The sequence below is a fragment of the Cryptomeria japonica genome, chromosome 10 (assembly GCF_030272615.1).
Source record: "Cryptomeria japonica chromosome 10, Sugi_1.0, whole genome shotgun sequence".
NCBI classification, from domain to species: domain Eukaryota; kingdom Viridiplantae; phylum Streptophyta; class Pinopsida; order Cupressales; family Cupressaceae; genus Cryptomeria; species Cryptomeria japonica.
Window position 1 is genome coordinate 319,306,598 of NC_081414.1, and position 25,004 is coordinate 319,331,601.

Consider the following 25,004-nt stretch of genomic DNA (forward strand, 5'->3'; position numbering starts at 1 on the left):
AGAGTTTCCCAAAATAAAACCAATATCCAGTGCATGTAAGACAATTGGCACAAGGTGCTATTTTTAAGGATTGCACCCCCTTCTCCTGTTGAGAAGCAGGAAATTCAATGAACTTGGACACAATCTGATCAACCTCTTCTATCGTGACATGTGGCAGCACACTAACTTTGAATTCTAATCCTTCCAAATCATCTGCACATATAGCAAAAGTGATTTACCAATCTAATTCCTGTTTCTAGAAAGCATCTCTGATGGACAGGAGGTTGGATGCCTTAGCTAAATTCTGCTTCAGGACTAGTCCAGTGGAGAAGATTTCCTGTGTCTTGACCTTTAGATTTTCTGACTTCATATCCTTCTCTTGGATAGTTTCCTTTTCAAGTACCTCTGCAGCTACAAGGTAAACCTTGTCTTGAATTTCTTTTATCTGCTCCTCTGCTCTGTCAGCATTTGTCTTCACTTTTTCCAAGACTTCACTGCGTGCAACTAATGTCCAGTGCCAACTGCTGAAATCATATGCCGCTCCTGCTTCGATTATACTTCCATCAATTAATTCTTGCTTTCATGGAAGCAATTGAATTATCCAAGTCTTCAGCTTCCTGCTTCTTGGTAGTTGGTCCTAAACTGATTGCAGTGACTTGATATTCATGGGGACCAATATCTCCCTTTGCCTTGTCTACTTTTGGCATGACAATTTGCACTGTCCTGCAGCCGGCTTCATCTCTCTGGATGGTGGAAAACCTCCTGGTTGGCTTCTTTGTGGTAACCTATTCTAATCTGGCCAAGAAATCTGCCATATCATCCTCTTCTTGAACTTCTACTTCTTGTGTTTTTAGTTTCAATCTTTCTTTCAGCCAATCAAGAATAGTGGGCTGCTCAATGCCTTCCACTTCCTAACTGCCTTCTTCATATGCGATACCTCGAAGGGCGGAAATCATTCCTTCTTGAAATTCTCCTTCCTCAATATCCATTTCATTGTCCGACTCCAATACTTCCGTGCCTGTAGGGGACAGAGGCTTCTCATCTTGTTGATGGATTGACTCTACATTTTCTCCATGGACTGGGGAAGGAATTTCCATCTCTGCCAATGACTTATCAATAGCTAATGTATCAATTATGTTTGCTGATGCGGCATAATGAGATGGTTCTAGCCTTTGTTTCTTCTGAGTAGGTCCTTCATTCACAAATGCCTTCCCTTTCCTTTTAGCACTTTCGAGTGGTCTGGCACTTTGAGATGCCTCAACATTTGAAGAACATTCTTTTGCTTCACCCATCGGGTCATAAGTCAAGGTTATATTTCTCTGTCTTAATCTATGACTCTGCTGATCAACCCACCACCTGGAATATTTCATAACTAGTCGCATCAAGGTGGTCAAGTCTACATGCTCTGGCTCTGACCATTTGATAGGAGGAAGAGGTGCATGCTCATCAAAGTTAGGCTGAGTATACTCTCCATTATCTTCCAGCTGATCCGACACAAGGAAAGGTTCAGTCGTTCTGATCAAGCTTACTGGTAGTCTGAATCATAGTCTTTTCTTGATGTCAAATTCATCTGTAGCATTTGCCCAAAAATCCTCTATGTCCACTCTATTTTTGAATCTTTCTCCATTCACTAATCCAATATTGCTGAGAGGATCATAATTAGCTCTGGATCGGTAGAATGTAGAGGGATACCACTGCATTTCTAGCTTGGCACTTTCAGCTGCTTGTGTTGTAGGACAAGACTCACCCATATTTCCAATAAAGAATGGAAAGGATATTGCTGCCTTCTACCTTATTCTTTTGAAGCTCTTATATGTTTCTAGTTGTCTGAGAACTTCAAGTAGGACCATCCTATTGGTTGGATAGATCGGAAGTCGGTAAGGACAATTGTCAAAACCTTGAACTCTTATTTATACAAATTTCGAAAACTAGATAAACCAAGATCCATACTTGCTGATTAGACTTTGAGCTTTAGGAGATAGCCTATGGTGAGTTCTTCCTTGTAATGTCCTTGTGATGTACATCAGGAATGCATCATTGACTCGCTTGAAATGTCTCTTCTCCTTAAGTTGTAGCTGAGGATAACAGTCATAAGACTTGAATTCATTTTCTTCATTGCCGACTACGCCTCTACAAATCAGTCTGGAAATCTAAAATTTCTGGTCAATGAGTAGATAATGTAGGAGCTCATGTAGAATGACTTTGCCCTCTACAAATTTATCTATTGTTCATGAAGATTGTTGCTGATTATGCGGGACCAATTGAACATCTTGATTCCCGAGGTGATTTCATCAATGAAATAGTACATCCATGTCTTGAATGGTGCATCCTGAGGGCTGCCCATTACCCTATTCAGCAGTAGGATGATATCACCATATTCTTTTTTGGAGTATGGGCGCAACATATGCTTTGGCACTTTCCCTTGGGATCTTTTCTTTTCCAACCATGACTTGTTAATATTTGCCGCACAAAGTTCAGATTGGCTATCATAGATCCTTTTGGTATCTTCTTTGGTCTTGTAGGGGGTTTTATTGTAGTTTGGAATTCCAAACATCTCTTGGATGGCGAACTTTGAAAGATTAGCTAAAACTCTTCCATCAGGTGCAATGATCTCTCTTGATTGTGCGTTGTAGTGGATAGCACATTCAACTATCTGCTTAGCACATTCTTTAGTCGGAGGAAATCCCGCTGCTTGGACGATGCCATTTCTCATCATCCGACAAGCAATGGGTGTTGGTAGGTGTCCATCATGCTCGCACATTCTCTTTCTGAATTCTTCTAAGTCCACATGTCCAAGGTCAGTGTTTGTGACATTCTTCCATTTAGATTTGATCTTTGATTCTGGCTGAACTCCTTTATTGGCAAACTTCATTGGCGCTTTTCTAGAAGGTGTTCCTTTGGTGGTCATCAACCTGCATAACACAACGAATATTCAATATTATTTCTAAGGTTTTAATTCTGATTTCTGATGCTTTTTCTTGGAATTTTCACTTTCGGCCTGTTAAAAAGGTTAAATTTCTGCAAAAAAGCAGACTGAAAGTGAAGAATTTAGTCAAGAAATTGATAAATTTTGAGAGAAATAAGACAGGATAATAGAAAAATTCAGTCAATTTCAGACTGTCTTAGAAATTGATCTTTGTGACTGAATTTCACCTTCAATTCTGAAAATTGTCTTAAAATCAGAAAGAAGCACCCTGTTCTTGTGTTCCAACACTCGGAAAATTTTACTCCTTCACAATTCCTCTTCAAAAATTGATTTTCACCAAATTCTGAGAGAGAAAACTTCTTCTCAATTGCTCTCCAAATTTCCAACCCGAACAGTGAGTTCTGAAAGTGACTGGTTGAAAATATATAGAGTAAAAAGATTTTAAACTTAGAAGCTTCATCTTTGTGTTTTTTTTTTTATAATTTTTTTGTGTTTTAATGTTTTAAATCTTTCCAAAATGGAAAGTTTTATTTCTCTCTCAAAATTTCATCCTTAGCTAAGGAATCTTCTAGAACTTTCTTTTAATTTCCAAAATTCTTGAATGTTCGAAAATATTTCCAAGGGTTGAAATTATTTTTCTTTTGAAAATAATCCTAAGTATTGGAAAATAATTAAAAATATTCATGTGTCAAATTTTATTTTCCAACTTGTTCGTTCGGATGACCCTTAATTTCATGTTCTTATTGGTCGAAATTGTTATTCCTCTAGCCATTTTTCTCTCTTTGTCATGGCAAGTTGATTGTCTTCGTGTCTAACCTTCAGATCTTGGTCGAATTTCTCATGCCTGGCTTAGGCATCTTCACATATTCCATTTATGCCTAGGTGAACTTGGAAGATTAATGTTTTTGCCAACTTTAAATTTTTGTTTAATTTACTTTGCCATTTTTTAATTTCTTCTCAAGGCGTACTCAGCCAATGTCTTGCTTCTTGCTATGCTGTCCAAGTTGTTTGGACAATTCTCTTTGGCGAACTTTGATAGTTTCCTTGGTCTTTGCCATGTATTGGTAAACCTTTTTTATCTTCTCTTTAGCCTAGGCAGACTTCATGAAGTTTGTGCCATGTTCATACTTACATACCCCTTGGGTGGACTTTGGAGTGTATTAGCCAAGGGCGGAGTTGGCTGAGTCCTTGCCACACTCTTCTCAACCTTGTCTTGCTTTAATTTTCTCTTCCTTAGGCGGACTTGGAAGTTTATATGCCAAGGTGGACTTTGGAAATCTCTTGTCAACTTGAAAATTTGGTTATCTTTTCTTGTGTCTAGGGCAGACTTTGGAGAGTCTTTGCTAAGGGCGGACTTTGGGCTTTATCGGCCATCTTTCCAATATGCTATGTCTAGACATCCATCTAGGTGGACTTCAAACTTTGTTGGACATCTCCTTCATGGGCGGACTTCATATCTTGTTTGCCAACTTTGTTTGTCTTTACCATGGCGGACTTGGAAGAAGTCATGCCATCTTTGCTTTGATTAACTTGTGATTTGCTTTATCATTAACCCTAATTGCAGATCTGAGTTCAATTAACTGCAGATCGGAGTTTATCAATGTTTGGACATCTTTCCTTTCAAACTTGTCTTGACTTTCTCCATGCTTTCCTTAGGCTGTGAACTTGGATATGTCTTTTGTCAGTACTTTAGGAGGGTGGACTTTGATGATATTAAGACATGCATGTTTTATTGCTTTCATCGTTTGTTTAGGCGAGCCAAGCTTTATTTGTTTTATGTCTTCTTGAGGGCAAACTTTGATAGAGTCTAGCCAACTTTGTTTTGGCTTTATCTTCCAACGTAGGCAAAGTTTGCATTGCCTTTGCTTTCATCTTTTGTTTACTTGCTTTATTTGCTTTATTCCTTTCTCCTTGTTTATGCTTAGGGAAGTGTTTGCTTTATTTCATGCTTTGCTTTCTTTGTGCCAAGCGAACTTGGAGCTTTATTGGACAATGTCTTTTGTTTTGCTTTTGTCTACATGGCGAGTATGTTTGCCCATCCTTACATGTGCCTTGACTTGTTTTTCTTTTCTCACAAGTGTCTTGGCGGACTTTGAAGATGCTTTGACATGTTCATGTCAACCTTTGCTAGGCGGACTTTGAGCTTTCTTGGACAAGGCGGAGTTTGCATGACTCTTGCCATGTCTTGGTGGACTTGGCAAAGGCTTTACCAATCTTGACATGAGCTAGGCGGGGTTGGAAGATGTTTTGACATTCTTGCTTTAGCTTTCTCTCCTTGCATAGCCAACTTTGCCTTAATTTTATTTCTTTCCTTTCAACTTGGTCTTGATGGCTTAACCTCGAGTAGGAGTCTAATTTACTCTTGCCATGGGTTAGTTGACTGAAGGTAGGAGTTTAGCAAGTGTCTGCCAATTCCACTTGTGCATGAGGCGGACTTGGAAGATCATTGGACATTCTTTCTCATGCCTTGTCTGACTTGAGTTTTACCTTGCCACTTTCTCCAACATACTTGGGCGGACGTTATGCTTCTTGTGCCATTTCTCTTGGAAGACTCCATGCCAAGGCGGGCTTGGAAGACTGTTGGACATGTCCAAGGCAGAGTTCACTTGTCATATGCCTTCTCCTTCTAGGCAGACTTGGAAGATTGTGTACCTTTGTTGAATGTGCTTATGCTTGGACATGATTCCAAGCCGATCAAACCATCTTTTCTTGTCATGAGTGAATTTTAACTTTTATGCGACTTCTTTCCAAACACATTCATCCAAATGGCCATGTCCATTTTTGACTTGTCATGTTTATACCTGGACTATCTGGAACAAAACCCTAATTAGGGTTACCACCTTGCTTTTTGCACTTAAAGACAATGTTTCAAATTTGAGGATATGGGCATTGATCATATGGCTAATATTCTGGAAAAAACACTAATTAGGGTTACCACCTTGCTTTTTGCACTTAAAGTATAATTTTTCAAATTTGAGGACATGGGCACTAATCATATGGCTAATCTTTTGGAATAAAACCCTAATTAGGGTTACCACCTTTCTTTTTACCCTTAGAGACCAATTTTTGCAATTCTGACAACATGGGCAATAATGACATGGCGTGAGGATCAAAACCCTAATCTTGGAAAAAAGCAAAAAAAACATAACCCTATTTTTTATACTTAAGAGGCAAAAAATTTCGAATTTGAAGACATGGGCATTGACCAAATGACCTGAGGAACAAAACCCAGGTTCTACTTTCAAAAAAGCAGGAAAAAGCAAAAAAGCAAAAAGCAAGCCAAAAACGCTGTTTCCCAGAATGTGCCCAAAGTGCCAAAAAATCAAACTTTCTATTTTTTAGAAGAAAACAAAAAGCATAAATTCCTAAAAATAGAAAGTTGTCAGAAATGACTCAAAGCAATTGCGATCCTTGTCCTTCAGACCTTCTAGATACATTGACAATGTTCAAAAGCAAATCAAAGCATGATTTCTCCATTTGGCTCGGGATGACTTCAAAATTCTTAAAACCTCTCAACGAAAATGGATTTATGAAATTGCAGAGCTAGGACAAAAAGCCTAAAAAGCAAAAACAAGGGGGTCCCCATCTGCGATGGGGCGATGTGTGAAATAGGTCACAACACTCCCATAAGTTCTCCCACCACACATTTGTTTCTTTATATGTTTTATAATATCATGTGATTTTGTCTATCTAATCGATCACTAATTGACTACCTAATTATAGCTATTTACCTTTATCAGGTTGGTTAAATTCTAATTTTAAATATTAGTTAATATGACAAGATATTCTTACAATTATGTTTTCTAAGTGGAGCATGTTGTCTCTTCATATAATAAGACAGTCTCTTGATTATAGATAGGCACACAGTCATATGTTACAGAAAATATACAACTAAAGTGCGAAAGAAAGTTGATTAATTTGAGGTATAACTCTTGTATGTGTTTTGGCATTTGAATAGCTTGAAAGAATATTATCACAAAAACCCGTTGAAGTGCCCATTGCCTTTTACTGACCTCTTAAAAAATTGTTATACAATTGAATCATTTGAAACCAAGGGCAATCAAATTACAGGGAAGAATCATAGTAGTTTGGAGGAAAAGGATTTAGTTTTTATGATAATACCCAGTTTTTCTTTTACGACTTAAACTATTCTATCTAACTCACTGAGGACAAAGTTTAAGAAAAATCCATATGCAAAATGAAGAAAAGGTTGTGTAGGAATGCTATATAAAAATAAAATAATTTTGTTTTTAACCTAGGTCTTAGTACCTAATAACTAGGACTTCAATAACCAAGGAAAGATTTAATTCTAACATAGAAACTGTTGCATATTATGAATGACTGTATCTTTTAATATCAACATTTGCATTTGAGGGTAACCATTTTAACTTAGTCCCATAAATGTAATTGGAATGACAGGTTGACACAAAGATCCTATTTTCACAAAAGATGATGTAAAACACATGAATAAGGGATGAGCATAGTTACCATCAATAAAGGATTGGAAAATGTCACATAAACTGGGCCTTGTGCTCTCTGTTATTGTGTTTTATTATAGCATTTTATGTATATCTTTGATGTTTTTTCAGAACTTGTTCTCTTAGATGTAAGTATTTGCTGTAAATATTATCTGGGAAATGCTCACTTGAAATACTTGATTTCAAATTGTGTCACTTAGAAAGAACATTAACATTAAAGCGTTGTGTTTCAATTATATTATCTGTTGTGAAGGGGAATCCTCGTGAAAACGATTTTTCCTATGAAAATATAATGGATCTGGAACTGCATTGCTAGGTGTGTAGTGCACTTATGACTGCATGTATATCTTACAGGCGGCTTCAAAAGCAGGAGTTCCTGGACAGTCATTTCCTGGGGTACCTGTTTTTCAGGTTTTGCCACTTGAATACACCACCATTAAATTTTTTGGGTTTGTTATCAGAGAGTTTTAGATTTTCAGTAATAAATATTGTTTTGAGCCCTTTGCATGATTATTTATATAAATTGCTAGAGTGCCACGTGCAAAATAAAGTTGTATGTTAGGATTTTACATCTTGTAATGGTTTTTTATTTTGGACATTTATTGGGACCAATATCTATGTGGCTCACATGCTCATTAGTGAGGGAAATTCCTTCCCCATGGATCATCTCTTCTTTGGGAGAAGTTGTTTTTGACTTATTTTAGGCTTTGAAAGATCCTTGCCTCATCCTCGTCTGTCTCTTCAATGGAAATAATCAGTATAGAGCACCTTCTGTTCTGGGTCCTCTGTCATACACTCTTATGGGTGATGGAACCATTTGCTTTGCAATGTAAAAGACTGTCAAGGAAAGGGAGGTTCTTATCTTCAACTCCCTCCATGGTGAATCAGATATGCTTTGATTTTGCATTGAGACATGACAAAAAACCATCCATGGTATTCTTACCATGAGGTCATCAAACATTAGTGTCATCTATGAAACTATATTGTCATGAGGTTTCAGGAGATAAATTTGGATAGCTATCTTTTCAAATTTATCCTTAAACGAGTTGGCAACCTTAGGGGAGAGGGATAAGCCCATGTCCACTCTTTCTGTCTGCTCATAAATCTCTCCGAGGAAACAAAAGTTGGTGAACCTAAGGCAGATTTCGACAAAATTTTCTTTCTATGTAGGCTATAAAAGCTATATTTAACTTTTAATACAACAAATGCTATATTAAACCTTGCTGTGCGTGTATTTAACTTGCAAGACAGAAAATGCTATATTAAATTTTTCGAAAAACAAATGCTATATTTATAATTTTTTTTCTCTTTTTTGTGTGAGTATTTGAAAAACTAAACACGATGTTACCAGTTCTAGTTTGGATCTTGGTTTGGATTCTTGGATTCAGCAAATTTTTTGGGGGGTTAGGTTGGGTTTCATCCATACAAAAAACATGTATATATAATATAATAATAAAATAAATGATTAATTTAATAAATATTTATATTATATATTGTTGGTGTGAATAAGGTGTTGTACCTAGTATGTTCATCACCTAGGTCCTAATCACACATGTTACTTAAGTTTACTTAGGGACCACATAAGATTCTTCCCACTTTAAGTGGATAGTTATCACTTTTCCACCTTTATTGGATAAGTTATCACTTTTATATCTCAAGTCATAAGATTAAGATACATGTCATAATTTCATGCAATCCTATGTTCACCTTGGCCTATATAACCAAGGGGTCTCCTTTGTAATCTCAATTCATATTTTATTTGCATTTTTTTTTATAGGAATGCAATTTATTCTTATCATTTTGATATTCTCATTTCATTGTGCTTTCCTTTAGACCTCTAGATTTTGGGTGGCTATCTCCATAGCCAAATCTTACATGGTATTAGAGCAAGTTGAGTGCCTTTGGATTGTCTTTTGGGAGATCATGAACATATATCTTGTATTTTCTTGAAGCATTGAGTATACTCTTCTCTTGCATCTTTGTCGACTTTGAGAATTAGAAAGGTGTGATAGAAATACCAAATTTTGGGACAATTTCTCTTTTGGCATTGTGTGATAGAAATGCCAAATTTTGGGACAATTCCTCTTTTGGCTTTGTGTTGTACGTTCATTTTGGGAGCTTATTGCATTAGATCAGAGCTTACCATTGTGTTTGGAGTGCTCGAGAAAGTCAGATTTGCTGCTTGTTTTGCCCTAGTTGGACATTGGAGGCCAAATCTACAAGGTTTTGAAGTTTGAAGGTGGTTGCCAGATCTGAGAGGTAGCTGCCACTTTGGAGCATTTTGGGTCAAAACAAACCTTGCCATTGTGCTCAAAAAGCCCGAGAGATGAATTTTGACTATAAATTCGCCCATTTTTTTGACAATGTGGATTTTGGGGCAAATATATTTTTGTAGGTTGAGCCCTATGACCTAACCTACATAGTGGTACGTCACTTAATTTTTTATTTTTTTTTGAAAATTAAAATTTTTAACTGCCCCCATTTGTTGCCAAAGATCCTTCCATCTTAACACAAGTCCAACATCTATTGATCAAGGAAGGTTGCACTACAATATAATTATTATTCAATAATTACTACTCAAAGTTGGCGGTCGAAATGGATTGGTATGAAATCAGTATTACTTTCTCTCATTGGATTTGGTACTCTTATCTCTCTCACATTTAATTTGCACAAGTGGATCACAAAAAGTATTTGTGAGTTGAGGAAGAACTACATAAACATTTCGGTTCTACAATGGTTTATCCTCAATTTGTTAGCGAATAACCATGTACATGAGCACGAGGCTCATCTTGAAGAAGCACTAGACAGTCTTTCTTGGGGTAGTTATGGAGGATGGCTTGAAGAAGGTCCTTAAGGCCAAGGTTAGAACCAACACATTCTGTATACAATGTGTAATAGACGAGTTTTTGGTTTCTAGTCATAGATATTGGGTGAATGCTAACATCACATCCATGTTTGTTAGCATGCTATTAGACTTAGGGGAAGAAGAGGAGGTGATTTGCATCTTGGTGGAATCTTTCTTCAAGAAGAATCTATAAATTGGTAAACATTGATTCAAGTAAAGGTTTTCCTTTGTAGAATCAATTGTGGTTGATCAAGGATAGTACAATAATGGCTTGTGGACAACCTTTCCACATATTGGTGAAGTAAGAATAGAGGCACATAAGAAAAAGGTCTTGAAAGTTGTTTCCTTCCTAAAGGGTGTCCTAGTATCAATGCACTTGGAGAAGTGGACGAGAGCTTTATGTTGGGAGACTATTAGCTTAAGATGCAGGGTGATAGTGTTTATATGGCTATTTATTGTGTTGTGTTGTAAACACACACACCCTATTGCAAATGGGGACCCCCACTTTTTTGCTTCTTAGGTTAGTTGTTTTGCTTAATTTTTATTTCCGTGTCAATAGTTTTTAATTAATTCACAGGGTTTGCTGAACTTTGAGTGTGAAGTTTGAAGTTCACCGAACTCTTATACAGTTTAAAAAATTTGCTCAAATTCGCCATATAATTCGTACGGAACAAGCTTTAGGCATTATTTCATCTCTAGAAATCACAAAATATTTGAAGTATCCCAGACCATTCGAGAGCCAGAAACGGTGATAGTGAATATAAGGGTATCGGTTTAAGTTTACCCTAAACAATCACCATAAACCGCTTTTAGGAGAGCCACCCTTAAAATATATTTGATCGCGCAATAGAAGGGAAGTCCAGGTGGAAATGATATTCATCGCGCCCTGCCCCCAATGGAAATGAAGTCTGTCTAAAAATAGTCAATCGCTATTATAAACCTTAACATATTATTTATATATTGACAAATTAAAATTAAATTTTTTGAATATATCTATTACAATATTTTAAGATTTATTATAATGTATTATAATTTAATAATATTGTTTTATTTTTAATAATTTCAATTTAACATGTGTAAAATATTTATATTAATTTTAAATTTTATATATCTATTACAATATTTTAAAATTTATTATAATGTATTAAATTTAATAATATTGTTTTATTTTTAATAGTTTTAATTTACCATGTGTAAAATATTTATATTAATTTTAAATTTTATATAATATTATTTTATTTTAATAAACAATACATTTGACTATTTTATTTTATAATGTAATTTAATTTCAAATTTATTTAGCATTGTTAAACTATTTTGACAACTTAATGGATTTATGATTTATATATTTTTTTAAATTCACATGTATAAAGGCGAATTTAATGTCAAATATTTTTTTGAATTTTTTACCCTTGCCAAACTTAATTCGAATTTTATTGTTGCTGAACTCGAACTTGAATTTGAACCTCGTGACTTAGGTTTTTAATCTCTTAGCCTTTAGGAAGATGGTAATGTCTTGTCAGTCTAGAGGGGAACTTTGTTGATCAACTCTTGAAATGTCTTAAAGTGCAACGTCTAGACCAAGGGTGTGATTGAGTTAGAAATTTAAGTTTTGAGTCCAGAATCCATGAATGAATTCACAATGTTGTCAGTTGTTGTGAAGGAAAAATAATGGAAATCCAAAATCAAGGCAAGGAAAATTCCTTGTCAAGGTCGGAAGGAGAGGAAAATTGAGAAAAATCCGACCTTGACAAGGAGAGGAAAATTGAGAAAATTTGTTCTTCACAAGAGGTATGGATTAAAATCATGAAAAATGTAAGAAAATGTCAAGGAAAGGTGAGGAGTTCCAAGTTGGGCAAGGGGTCTTATGAATCAATTTCAAATTGAAATCTTTACACAAACTATTCATGACTTCTTGCACAAGTGAAAATTCCGCTAGACATTGGGTCCCTGAGTTCTTTCACAGTCTAATTTTCCTCTTGCATAGGGTCCTTAAGCTTATGCACTAGTCAAACCTCCGCCTAGCACTTGGGTTCTTTGTTCTTTCACACACTTGAATTCCACTCAAGAAATGGGTGTGTTGTGCCTTCATAACCAAATTTTCCTCCAAGGGGAATGGTTCCTGAGTTCATTCACAATCCATTTGTCCACCAAGGATTCGAGTCTTGAGTTCTTTCACAAGTTCAAATTCCCTCGTAGAGTTCATTCACACCACCAATTTTTGATGAAGAATGCTTGAATGCTTGCGTGTTGAGTTCATTCACAACATAAAATTCCTCTTGGAAAGTTCTTCACTCCAAAAAAAAAAGTTCATTCAAAGCCCATTGATGTGAAATTCTAAGTGTAAAGTAAATAAGCAACTCAGAATGTTGAACCAAAATTAATGAAAATTCTATTCCATACCACTTGAAAATTCCAAATCAAGGTGAGTTCTGTTCTTAACCACCTGAAATTTCGGAAATCAGTAAATTTTTGTTCCTAACCACTCAAAATGTAATATTCCCCTTAATTTTTTCAATTATTTTTCAGATTTGCAAGCAATACAACACTCGTTAGGGTTAGAACTAAAATCTCAAATCTTGCGGAAAGTAACCCTAATGCCTTTTGATCACCGAGAGCCCAATCTGGGAGGGTGAGAGCACACAGTGCATAGGGGATCATTAGATACAAACTGAAAACTGCTTACAATATCTAGGCGGCAAGCCAACCCCTTCCACTTTCCAGCGGGATATGGAGAATATTGAAGATCACTTGGCAGTAAACTAGCCAAGGATGATACAAGAAACTGAAGAACAATCACTCTACCGCTTCTGCAGCGAGAGGACTAGAAATAAAATTTACTATCAACTCCACCGCTTATTCAGTGGGAGGACAACATTACAATCAACTCAACCGCTTATGCAGCGGGAGGACAGTATTACAATATTCAAAATAGGCAGCTAAGCCAGCCTCTTCCACTTATGCAGTGGGACTACAAGCAATAATCCAAAAGATAGCTGTTAGTACTACTAACTAGCTTTACAATGCACATTATGGATTATCAATACATGAAATATCACTATCCCAAAGATAGGCGGCATAGCCAGCCTCTTCCACTTATGCAGTGGGACTAAGAAATAACAAAACTTTGTTGTTAGTACTACTAACCAACATTACAAATCATATAGAATGAAGAATTAAGTGTTGATAACAAGTCCAACAACTTCAACAATAATAGATATTCACTCCCCAACCAACTTAGACTACTCACACCAAAAAGCTCTTCTAACACAACTATGAAATCATGAAAATCAATAACACGCAAAGAAACACGCAAACTAGCAAACTATGGACACCCCAAAATGCTCATAACTTCTCCAAATCAACTCCAAATCGCACAAAACATAAGCAAATGAGAGATATAGCATTGACAACACAAATAGAACCTCAAACCTACACCGCGAACACCACAAAGTCCATAGAAATGAGACTCGGACTCGGCGCGGACTTGGCAAGGATGACCCGACTTGAGACTCAACAAAAAATTGACAAGACTTGGCAAAAATTCCGTAGAACTCGGCGAAAAAACCAATTTCTAGTGATTTTTGCCTAGAGCGAGTCCTGGAGAGTCACGAGTCCCTGAGACTTGGCTTGGGTCAGTCAGCTCGGGACTCGCCAGGACTCGGTGAGTCCTAGAACTATGCCACAAACAATCTGCATGCAACCCGAGGCAACCAAGGAAAGGGGACGGCCCTGCTGGGAAGTTCGACTTGCTACATAAAATCCAAATCAGCTTTTCAAGATCCGCAAAATGGTGAACTTTATCGCCCAAGGTATAGGAAGAGATGTAGCCGATACCTAGAACCGCACGTCAAGCACACAGGGAGCCACGAGCAAAAAACACCTTCAGCACACACGAACCAGCAACATAAAAATAACTCATAAGACACTCCACACTTCTGAAAATGAAACACAAATCTGCATCTTTGTCCTTCAATCCACTCTCTTGAATGAAGAGAGGTCTCAAGCTTGATTAGTTGCTATCTTTCAAGCAAGAAATCCAGCAAATGCTAGGAGGTATGCTTTCCCCGAAGCTTCAATGTAAAATTTGGCAGCACTTCGTTATATTTTCTTCATGGATACCAAAATGAGAGCCCAAGGTTCTTATTTATAACTTTTGCCCAGCCAAATTCAAATGCAAATGCACACCAAATACGCCCAAATCAAATGCCATTATATTTCACCTTCATTGGGTGTTGCATTTCATTTTATTTCCTTTACACAAGTTCGCCCAACTCACATTCACCATAAATTGCCATTTTGATAAATATAACTCATAAAATAATATTGATGAAATTGTAGTTTGGTGTATGTAATAAACCCCCTTAATTTTTTTTTGATTTTTTAGCAAGATTACGCAAACAACCACACCCGTTCGGGTCAGAATAAGAAATCCAAAACCAACAAGAAGGAACCTATTGGTGTACATTTTATCATATACCGAACATTAGAATAAGAAACCCAAAGGTATTCTATCCTCTCCAGAAAAATCACCGTTGGCGATTCCAAGGTCTATATGTGCGAACAAGCGACTTTAGTGGGATAGCTACTTGGGTAGTGTATACTGAAAATCTCAAGGGGGACTTATGTTTACAAATGTCTTTCAAGCTTTTGGACTTAGATAAATTTGTCAACTTCAGGCTCTTTTTTTTTTTTTTCGGGATTTGGACTTTCAAAAAAGGGAAAAGGGGATAGGGTTAAGAAAGCTGATCTAAACCTACGAATTCTGGAGATGGTATTAACTGGGTGTTCTCGGGAAACCACACTTTGCTTTGCCACACTAAAGACAGCTACATAAAGTGGGTGCAATCTTCAATGGGTTGTGCTTATGATTGAAGTTTTGGCATACACAGGGGATAGGCTCAGACTAACTTTGCACAGTGAAATGGAAATCATCCACTCACCAAAAGTATTAGCGGAGATATACCGTTAATTAATACTTATCAAATCCTTCATTCAATTTTAACAACTTGAAAGCAAATCTAAATTAACTTCTAACTAATGTGTTGAGGAAATTGAAACCATGCTAATCACTCAAATAACAAAGATTACAAAGCCTTAAGAGAAAGCGCACATGCAATGTATTATTTGAAAAATGACCTTCACGCAACAATATATCAAAAACCTCACACTCTCCAAATGAGAGGAGGTAGCCTTATATAGTTTTCTAGAAAACAATGAACTACCGAGATCAAACAATGATCAAGGGCCCAGATTGAAAGTTACAAACCCTAATTAGGGTTTCCCAAAACTAACTACCCCTCGACCAATAAGAGAATTACATTCAGGGACACTTGTCCTTCTTGCTAAATATGAACCAACAATGAAAATAGAAGGTTGTTGCATTATGAAGTGTGCCCTTCTAGAAGCTTTTGGATAAGTCAGGTTCATTTAACCTGGACATGCTGACTTGGAACAATCTGATTGGTTGGAAGATGACAAGGCGCCACCTCAGCGTGTTGGATATCTTTTCTGAATTCTCCAATTTGTGTGAAGAAATTGTCTAAGTATGGAAGTTTGATTTCTTCTTTTCACCATCTAATCTTGATTGGGAGCTTCTCTTTAATCTTTTTTTCAAGAGATGAAATCCTTCAAGAAGTTGTATGGATGAAATTCCTCAACAAGTCTGACATTCTTTTCATCAAGTCTGAGGACTTTTCTTTCTTGATGCCTTGAGATTCTTTCAAGTGCCTTGAATCTGGAGAAGAATTCCTCTGTGAAGTATTTCTCATACTTAGCCAAATTTTGGCCATCTCTATGCTCGGACGAACCTCGCTTGTGGACCTGTCTTCAACTCTGAATTTGGCTCAAAACTACATTTGTGTTTTCTGTGATGATCCCGCCTTTAGCTGCCAATTTATGTTGCGCGGGAGGAGGGTGAAAAGCTTTGGATAACTCCTCAAAAATATGAATTGATGTGATCGCGTTCAGCCATCATCCAAAACCTGCAAAACCAAAAGAAAATAAATTAGAATCCTCATTTTGAGCGTAAACTTTGAAGGTTTGATGGCAAAGTGTGCTCTGAGTCTCCACTTCCTCAACACTCTTAGCTTTCAACAAGCTGCAAAAACTTAGGAATTTTAGAAACCCTTGAAAACTCATTCTGATTTGAAGGTCTGATTAATCTGAAAACGAATAAATATGGAAATCAAACTAAGTCCCTGGGAACTCTATCCAAAATTTGAAAACCAGGTTGAAAACTCAATAAATCTTCCTTGAATACCCCTGTCACCTTCAAAATCTCAAAAATATGTGAATTTGCTCTTCAAAACAGTCAAGAATCTCCTTCAATCTACTTGTAAACTTGTGGTAAATGGTTGAAAATCTCAAACTTATACTTGGAATCACCCTTAAAATCTTCTTTCAATCTGCAAAACTCTTAAAATGTCTCTCAAAATGTTCTTTACCTGCAAAAAAATCTCTTAATTGCTCTGAACTTGCTCAAGAAATTCGAACCTCATGTGTAAAAATGAGAGAGTGAATGAAATACTTGTATGAGGGTTCGATTTTATAATTAGAAACTCATAAAATCTCTTCAAAACTCGTTTTTAATCCTTCCCTAGTCTTTTGAATCTGCAGAGAATGTTTCTAATTTGGTCTTTAGTTTGCAAATCGAACTCAATCTTCTATATTCTTCTTTCAAAATTTTCCAAATCTGCACTCAGTTCAAACTTGGATGATAGATTCTGCTGTCATCATCTTCTTGTCTTCCATTTTAGCAAGTAGCTTACTTGGGCGGACTTATTTTAAGTTGGGGAACTAAACAAGGCACCACACTCCAGCATAGGGCGGACTTTGGAAGATTGGTGGAACAAGACAATGTACCATACTTCATATTCATTCATAACCAAAATCTGATCATTTCATCTTGAACTTGAACTCCTCTTCAGCTTAACTCCTAATCTTCAAACCTGATCTTACCGTGATCTGATCATTTTCAAGGCATACTTTGGAGTTTGTTTGATCTTTCAGCAGTGGGGCAGACTTCAACCAACTCATGACACCACACTTGTTCATCTTTTAGGGCAGAGTTTAGAGAGTTTGTGGCACCACAGAGGGTGGAGTTCATTGAACTAGTGCACCCTTCCTTATACACACTACATTCTCCAAGGGCGGACTTTATCATTTTCATACACCACTCACCATCTCCTTAGGCGGACTTTGTTTGACTTATTTCAGTCTTCATCAAAGATAGGCGGACTTTTTGAGAGTTGGGAACCATCTCATGCTTGAGGCCTCAACCATAGGGCGGACTTTCTCTAACTTAGGAACCACAAACCTGCAGGTTAGGCGGACTTTCTTGAGTTTGTTTCAACTTTTAATTGAGATAGGGTGGACTTTGGAGGGATCAAGCACCATCCACATGCTTGGGCGGACTTCTTCACACTTAGGAACCTTTCATCTGCAGCATGGGGCGGACTTGACAGTGCTTAGGAACTTTGTCCTTGTAGCATAAGGCAGACTTTATCAAACATGTCCACTTTGCATTTTAACTTAACCAAATCTCCCTCAAGGCGGACTTTTGAGGGATTGATGACACTTTGCCTCAAGGCGGACTTCAAGAGGAACATGATTATGCTTTTGCTTTGGACTCACCCCTACAACGGACTTTGAGAAACTTGAGAAACCTTAATCTTTCATTGCAAGGCGGACCTTATTTGATCCATGATCTTAGGAGGGCGGACTTTGCGAGTCTCCATCATGGGGCGAACTTTATCAAACTTAGGAACCATGGAGGGGGGGCTTTGTTGACTTCCTTGCACCATCTCCATCATCCATAGGGCGGACTTTGTGAGTCACGATCTCCATAGGGTGGACTTTGTGAGACTTGTTGTACCATTGCACTTGCACCTTGGGCGGACTTTTTCCATCTCTCCTCCATGGTGGACTTTGTGATGTTTGAGAACCTTTCATTTGCAGCAGGGCGGACTTTATGAAGCTCCTGACATAACATTCACCACCAAACATGATTAGCCAGACTTAGAGAAATACTTGGAAAACTTCAAAATTTTATAACTTCTTCAATTTTAGCCAGATTAAACATGATATTTGAAATCCATACTCAGGTAACCCATCTAAAGCACCATGACCCCTAAAATGTAGGAACTTAGCTTTTTGGGTCAAAACTTGAAAATTTTGGATCGCGATCGATGCAGGCCAGTGGTACCAGTGCAAACCCTAGGTCCCCACTCCGAAAAAGCAAAAAGCAGACATCCCTAATAAATAGGGAAAACTTTCTAAAAATAGTCGTCTCGGGGATCGAGCTAAAAATGCCAAAAACGAAACTTCCTAAAAAATAGGAAAAAGCAAAAAAGCAAACTTTAAAAAAATAGAAAGTTGTCCGAATTCGTTCAAATCAATTGCGTTCTTCGTCCTTTGGCGTTTCTGGGCACTTCGACGGTGTCTAGACTCTGTTATCACTTGGTTTGCAAAAACTGACTTTCAATCCTCAAGACTCAAACCGTTCAAAATTTGACAAAACTGAGCAAAATTGAAGCGGAAGGCCACGAGACACTAAAAAAACCCTGGAAAGCAGGAAAAAGGGAGGGTCCTCATTTGCAATGGGGCGATGTGTGAAAAAAGGTCACAATAGAACCCTACACCTTTTGATATGGTAGTAGGGGATTGTTAGTAGTAAACTGCTGAAGTGCTAAATACAATAATGGGCAGCAAGCCAGCCCCTTCTGCTTATCCAGGGGGTAAACAAAGAAACTTGGCGGTAAACCAGCCAAGAGAACAAACACTCCAAAGAACGAATCACTCTACCGCAATATTTCAGCGGGAGGACTGAACACACATAACTAAGCTCAACTCAACCGCTTATGTAGCGGGAGGATCATTACAACAAATATCACTCAACCGCTTATGCAGCGAGAGGACCATTGCAAACAGGTATGACTCAACCGGTTATGTAGCGGGAGGACTGAGTTACAAATATCAAATATAGGCGGCAAGCCAACCTCTTCCACTTTTCCAACGAGTATGCTTACAATCCAGAAGTGGTTGATAGTACTACTATTCAACCTTACAGAAGAGAGGAAAGATAGAATAGAAGATTAATGCTAATCACCGAAGATACTATCACCAAACCAACTCAAACACCAACTTTCTAAAATCTGATATAGATAACAGCGGGCTGGAAATGCATAACCAGCAACACAAAATCACACTAAAATGCTTCCAACTCGCTCCAAAGTCACTCAACACAACCCACAACTCACCCAAACCGATACTAGGCACAAAGCAACTAAGAACAAACTGAAAATGAGCTTCTAAACACCTCCAAACACCTAGCATGCATCCCAATGCACCCCCAAAATCCACGCCTAAGCTAGAAAAGTACGATTTGCATTATAAAATCAAAGACTCCAAATTATGGTCACAAACTTACAAAACATATCGCCCAAAGCATAGAAATAGTTCGAGCCAGTACCCAGAATGATAGGTCGCACAGGCATGGAGGTAGGATCGAATCTTTGCTTCAGCCACACTAGAACCAACAACACTGAAAATTTACAGCAGCAAACCAAACTCTCCAAATCTGCACACGCAATCCACTAGAACACCATGCAATCCACACAATCGAACCATAGCTAGGAGTGATGTCTCACACTCGAAACTGCAAAGGATAGTCTAGTAGGTTTTCACCCTCGAAGAAGTCCGGAATCACTCCGACAGCATAACATTATAATTTCTTTGGATGATCAAATGAGGAGCCAAGCAGCCGTATATATAGATTTCCAAGTCTGGAATTCAAATTCAATTGCCTCCAAATTCACCTCTCCAATTTGCATTTCATTTCCACAGTGGACCCAAGTATGGCATCCCCCCATAAGTCAAAATCACGCCTAGCTAAGGTGATCGCGATTTTTGGCTTAAAATATACTTTGTCAGATAAGATAAAGTCTCCTTATTCATTTTGGCGTCCCCCTTCACGACACAAATAATTCGCCTAGCAGACTTAGGAAAAATCATATTTTGCACAATTCCCAATATCATTAATCAGTAATACAATAATTAAATATTAAACCTTAGGATAAGGAAATAATATTTAATTAAATAACTTATAACTCCAATACTGATTATCAACAAAACCAGGATGAAGCTGAGCAATGAAGACCACTGAATTGCGCAGGATCAGGACCCTGTCCAAGAATGCTAAAAATAGAAATGCTCAATACTGTCACTTACTAAAAATAGTAAGTCATGAAATATTGCTCCGAAAAGCATGATCTTCGCACCCAGAGAAAGAGATTGGAAATCTCAGTAAAACTGCGCCATCCAGACAGCTGAACCCTAACTTACTAAAAATAGTAAGTTCACACTTCATCGTAAAATCAATTGCATGTTATACCACTTTGGAGTACATGGAAAACCCAAAAGGAAACCATAAGCAGAACTAAAGAATTCTCTCTTGACAAAGCCTAAAAAGATCGTGCAGAACTCCACATAAGTTGGAAACCCTAATTCTTCTTTCCAAATAGCCTACGGGTCTCCGGAATAGGCCAATGCACCACTGAATGAACATCACTGAGAAGGGGACATTACAAGATATGGCACGAAAACTCAGAAACCTCCGACATAGGTAACATATGATAATCCCCCCCAATACAATGGGAAATATCTTTATATAGCTCCAAACTAAAAGAATCGTACCCTTTGGTATTGACGAGATACATCCCTTCACTCTTGTGCTTATTCAAGGTGATTACTAATTATATTTATAACAATTTCCTAACCGTTGCATACTAATCACACCCTTTCATTAGTATGCAAATCGCTTAGTCTTCTTTACTAAATTGTTTCCTTTAATTGATATTAGTAATGCCCCCTATGTCATATTATCATCGACATAGATAGTTGATTACTGGGCAATATCGATGTCAATCTGGTTAGTCATTCTCTGTAACCACTTTGTAGCATAAATATGTCTATCCATGCTGGATATCTTGAGCGATAACTCTGAGGAAGTTGGACCCTTGTTTTTTGCTTTCTATCGACTCTCCCCACCCGATTATCAACTCTTTAGTACAAATCGCTGATTCTCCCATTGTGCAATGGTGGAAGTCCAAACAGATTCTCTGCTAAGATGGGGCTGCTGCTGTAGAACCCTTATTCTTCCCACTATAGCTCCTTGGCGTCCAATGCTCCATACTTGCGGCATGTTGTAGGTCGAGATAACCATATAGTAGCTTTGTGTCATTTGCCTCTTAAATATTATTTCCCGGTCCCTATTCGTTTCATTCTACATGTGGCCTTATTTACTTTGGGATTCTGCCAAGTCATTGCTTACGTGGCTGGCCCTATGTCTTCATTTCTGTTTCACATGTGTTTGGCCTTATATAATCGCTTTCTTTTAAGACACTTCTTTATGCATCGTTGTCTATTATTTTAGGAATTTTAGTTGTCTCAGAAATTATATTTATTATTAATTATTTATTGACATTACTTATATTATTATCATTTGATAAATATAAATATTAAAATTTGATAAATATAAATTATATATTAAACGTAGTTTATTATTATTATTAAGGTTTTATTTAGTTCTTTCTATTCATTTATTTGGTGTGTTATACATATATTTTTTATATTTTTAATTGTATTATTATTTATTATTAAATTCTATTTTAGAGTGGCATTAACATATTTTAATTGTTTAGATGGGAACATCACATGATGTCTTGAGGCCAAGGTGGCATTCTTCTTATCTTTCTTGTTTAATTTAGTATTCTTTCTCACTGATGACTTTAAGCTTTCTTCCACAAGTTTGATTATATATGTAACCATTTCTTTGGTCACTGTAGATCTATCTTTTCAGTCTTTGATAGCTTGGTTTTGTTGAATTCGTGCCCTAGATCAGTAATCAGATTTGTAACATTTAATCATGCCCTAGTTTATTTATCAGATTTGTAACATTTGATTATGCCCTAGTTTATTAATCAGATTTGTAATTTAGTAAACTATAATCAAGTAAATTCAATAATGAAACAAGGAACCAAGAGACAAACACAAATACCCTAGGAAAACCTCCAAGGATCCAAGGAGGAAAAACCCAGCATTAAAGACCCACAGGTCAGATTATGTATTCACTCTTATTGCACAAATACAATACTTAGCTTGCTTTTCTGAATCTGATCTTTATATATCAGATCTGCCCTTTTTGCATGCTTCAAGACTGCACCAAAATACCCTATATCCTCTTGAATAAGTTCGCCCAATCCTTGGATAAATTCGCACAACCTTCTTTAGTGATTTCGCACCTCTTGTTTGCAGAGCTAATTCGCTGATTTCATGGATAACTGAATTGTCTTTGTATTTGCAATTTAACCTTTATTTATATGGGTCTTTAACCCATATATCCTAGGTCGGCTTTAGTCCCTTTTGGTGCCAATTTGTGGCATGTTGCTTTTAGTGAGGCGTGGAGGATGGGGCCAGACTTGTCTTGGGGGCACGCTACCCCTTTAAGATAGGACCCAGTCCTAAATGGGTTCGGATGTTGCCTTAAGGCAATCCGAACCCATTTTCCCTAGTTATAAACAACAGGTTTCATTGTCATTTTGTTGTCAACACATAAATCAAAGAGTATATTATAATGTAGCCATGTGTTGTTAAATTTGTATGACCTCAACTTTGCTAGAATTATTTTGTGAGTTGTATGATTGGATATTTAGTATATTATATCACATCTATACTTGACATGCAAAATTTAATTTGTATCTTTTGTATCAATGTTCTTGGATAATGTTAAAATTTCTTTAATGACTTTTCTTTGCTTTGACATGAATCGGTTTGCAGTCGGACCATCTAATAATAAGGAGCAAAGATAAGCGGTTTCGGCCACTTTTTTTTAGTAAGGTTTGTATAGCTCTACCTTATTCTCATTTTTTTTCTTAACTATTTTGACATTTATTATTTCAGTGAGTGAAGCCAAGATTTTTTTTGATTAATTTGCATGCCTGTCTAATATAATATCTGGCTACAGAATTTAATAGTAAAATTAGGTCAATACTCTGAAGGAAGCAAGAAGTTTCCAAAACTGGCCATCATTCTTTTAAATAAAATACTCAAGATACCACTTTGAATGGAAACCGGATTAAAAAATGCTTTATAAATGACTAGATTCTGATGGATATTGTTGAGTGAATGAAGACTGTAGGTAAATGCAGGAATGTTTTTTAAATTATATATTTCCTTTACGAGTTAAACGAAACAACTTTTGTGTTGGTGATCTGCCAAGTACTCAGCATTTCTATGAAGCTCATTGAAGAATTTCCATGCTTCCAGGGTGCAGAGTCAAATGTGGGAACTTAGCAAGTTTCATAGGTTAAAATGTTGACCAAGAGTCCAATTGATAGGAGTGGATTCAACTCCTCTAGACTTCGAACTTGACAATGCCTATCAACAAATGACTCAAAGCTTAATGAAGACTTGTTGCAAAAATGAAACTAAATCCAATAGCACAATCTTAGATCCAATTGTATGTGAATAATCTGCTGTATACTGAAAAAGAAACTAAATTCAATGGCAGTCTTAGACCCAATTGTTTGTGATTAATCTACACTATACTGGTATCATACTAAATTGCAACTAGAAATCTTGAATTGACAGAAAATAAACAAGACCCATACCTAAAATGAGTAAAGGCATTGCAGGTGAACAAATATTTGTTGGAAATGTTGTCATTGATGTCAAGGGTATACGTGGACCTTTCAAAGTTATCATTGATGACAAAAGATCATGGAGTTTAATGAATGCTTGCACATTGTTGATTGTACAGAAGTTTGGTTTACACTAGGCTTTACATCTTGGTTCATATTTTACAGTCTGATCATATATATTTTACAGTCTGAACATATATATGTATTTCTGTCCCAGTTTGGGTGAGAGAGCCAGTCCAGAAGTTGGAGATATAGATCTTACAGTCTGATAATATAAATCTGGCCATATATATATTACAGTCTGATCATATATATATATATATATATATATTCTTGTTCTAGTTCGAATGAAAGATGATCCCGTGCGAATATGCTCAGTAAAAGGTTGACTTCTAAATCTAAGTCAAAAGCAACAGCTACATATTATACTAAAACTGGAAAGATACGTAAGAAGATATTTAATATGGAGTGGCTGGGATAAGTACAGCAGTAATTAGTCAGACCTTAAGAAAAGACAAACTTCAATTTGTCTTATTTAAAAAGTAGCGATTAAGATCATTCTAATTTAAGTCAAGCATATAAGACAAACACAAAAAGACAAATAGAATAAGACAAAACTTAAAAGAAGAAGAAGAATAAATTTTGGCGTCCACGAGACTAACAAAAGCCTATGGGACAAATGTTATGAAAATGTGCGGTCTTCTTAATAATTCCAAAATGGTGCGATTTATTTAAGAAAATAAATTGTTTCACTAAATGACAAATTCTTTTGTCTTATTTAAAAAGGTAAAGTTCTTTGTCTTATTCAATGACAAAAGGCAGAGAATAAACCAAAAGAAAAGAGGTGCGAATGCTAGAAAGAATTAATTTGTTTTGAAGAAAGGCAACGGTTAGAGGAGCAAGCCCCCGATAAAAGAAGATCAATTAGCAAACAAAAAAGATATGTCTATGATTTGGAAAAGTCAAATTGTGAAAGACAAAAGTGGTGCGTTAGAAAAGAATTAGTCAAGAAGTCCGATTAAAAAAAAGCTTTGATTAGGAAGCATTATGAAAGATTGCGGTTGATGGAAATTAAT

General features: G+C 36.7%; 1 protein-coding gene across 4 annotated transcripts in view; it reads left to right on the top strand.

Annotated features, from left to right (window-relative positions):
• LOC131036706 (protein TIC 22, chloroplastic) overlaps positions 1–25,004 on the top strand; it is a 171,856-nt gene that overhangs the window by 87,609 nt on the left and 59,243 nt on the right. For all 4 annotated transcript variants that reach the window (XR_009104132.2, XM_057968666.2, XM_057968667.2 and 1 more), the window contains 2 exons: positions 7,738–7,794; positions 23,066–23,125. Coding sequence is in view for 3 of the 4 variants with exons in the window: in XM_057968666.2 (XP_057824649.2) it covers positions 7,738–7,794; positions 23,066–23,125 (117 nt within the window). In the remaining variant the exon portion in view is untranslated. The remainder of the gene's footprint in view (positions 1–7,737; positions 7,795–23,065; positions 23,126–25,004) is intronic.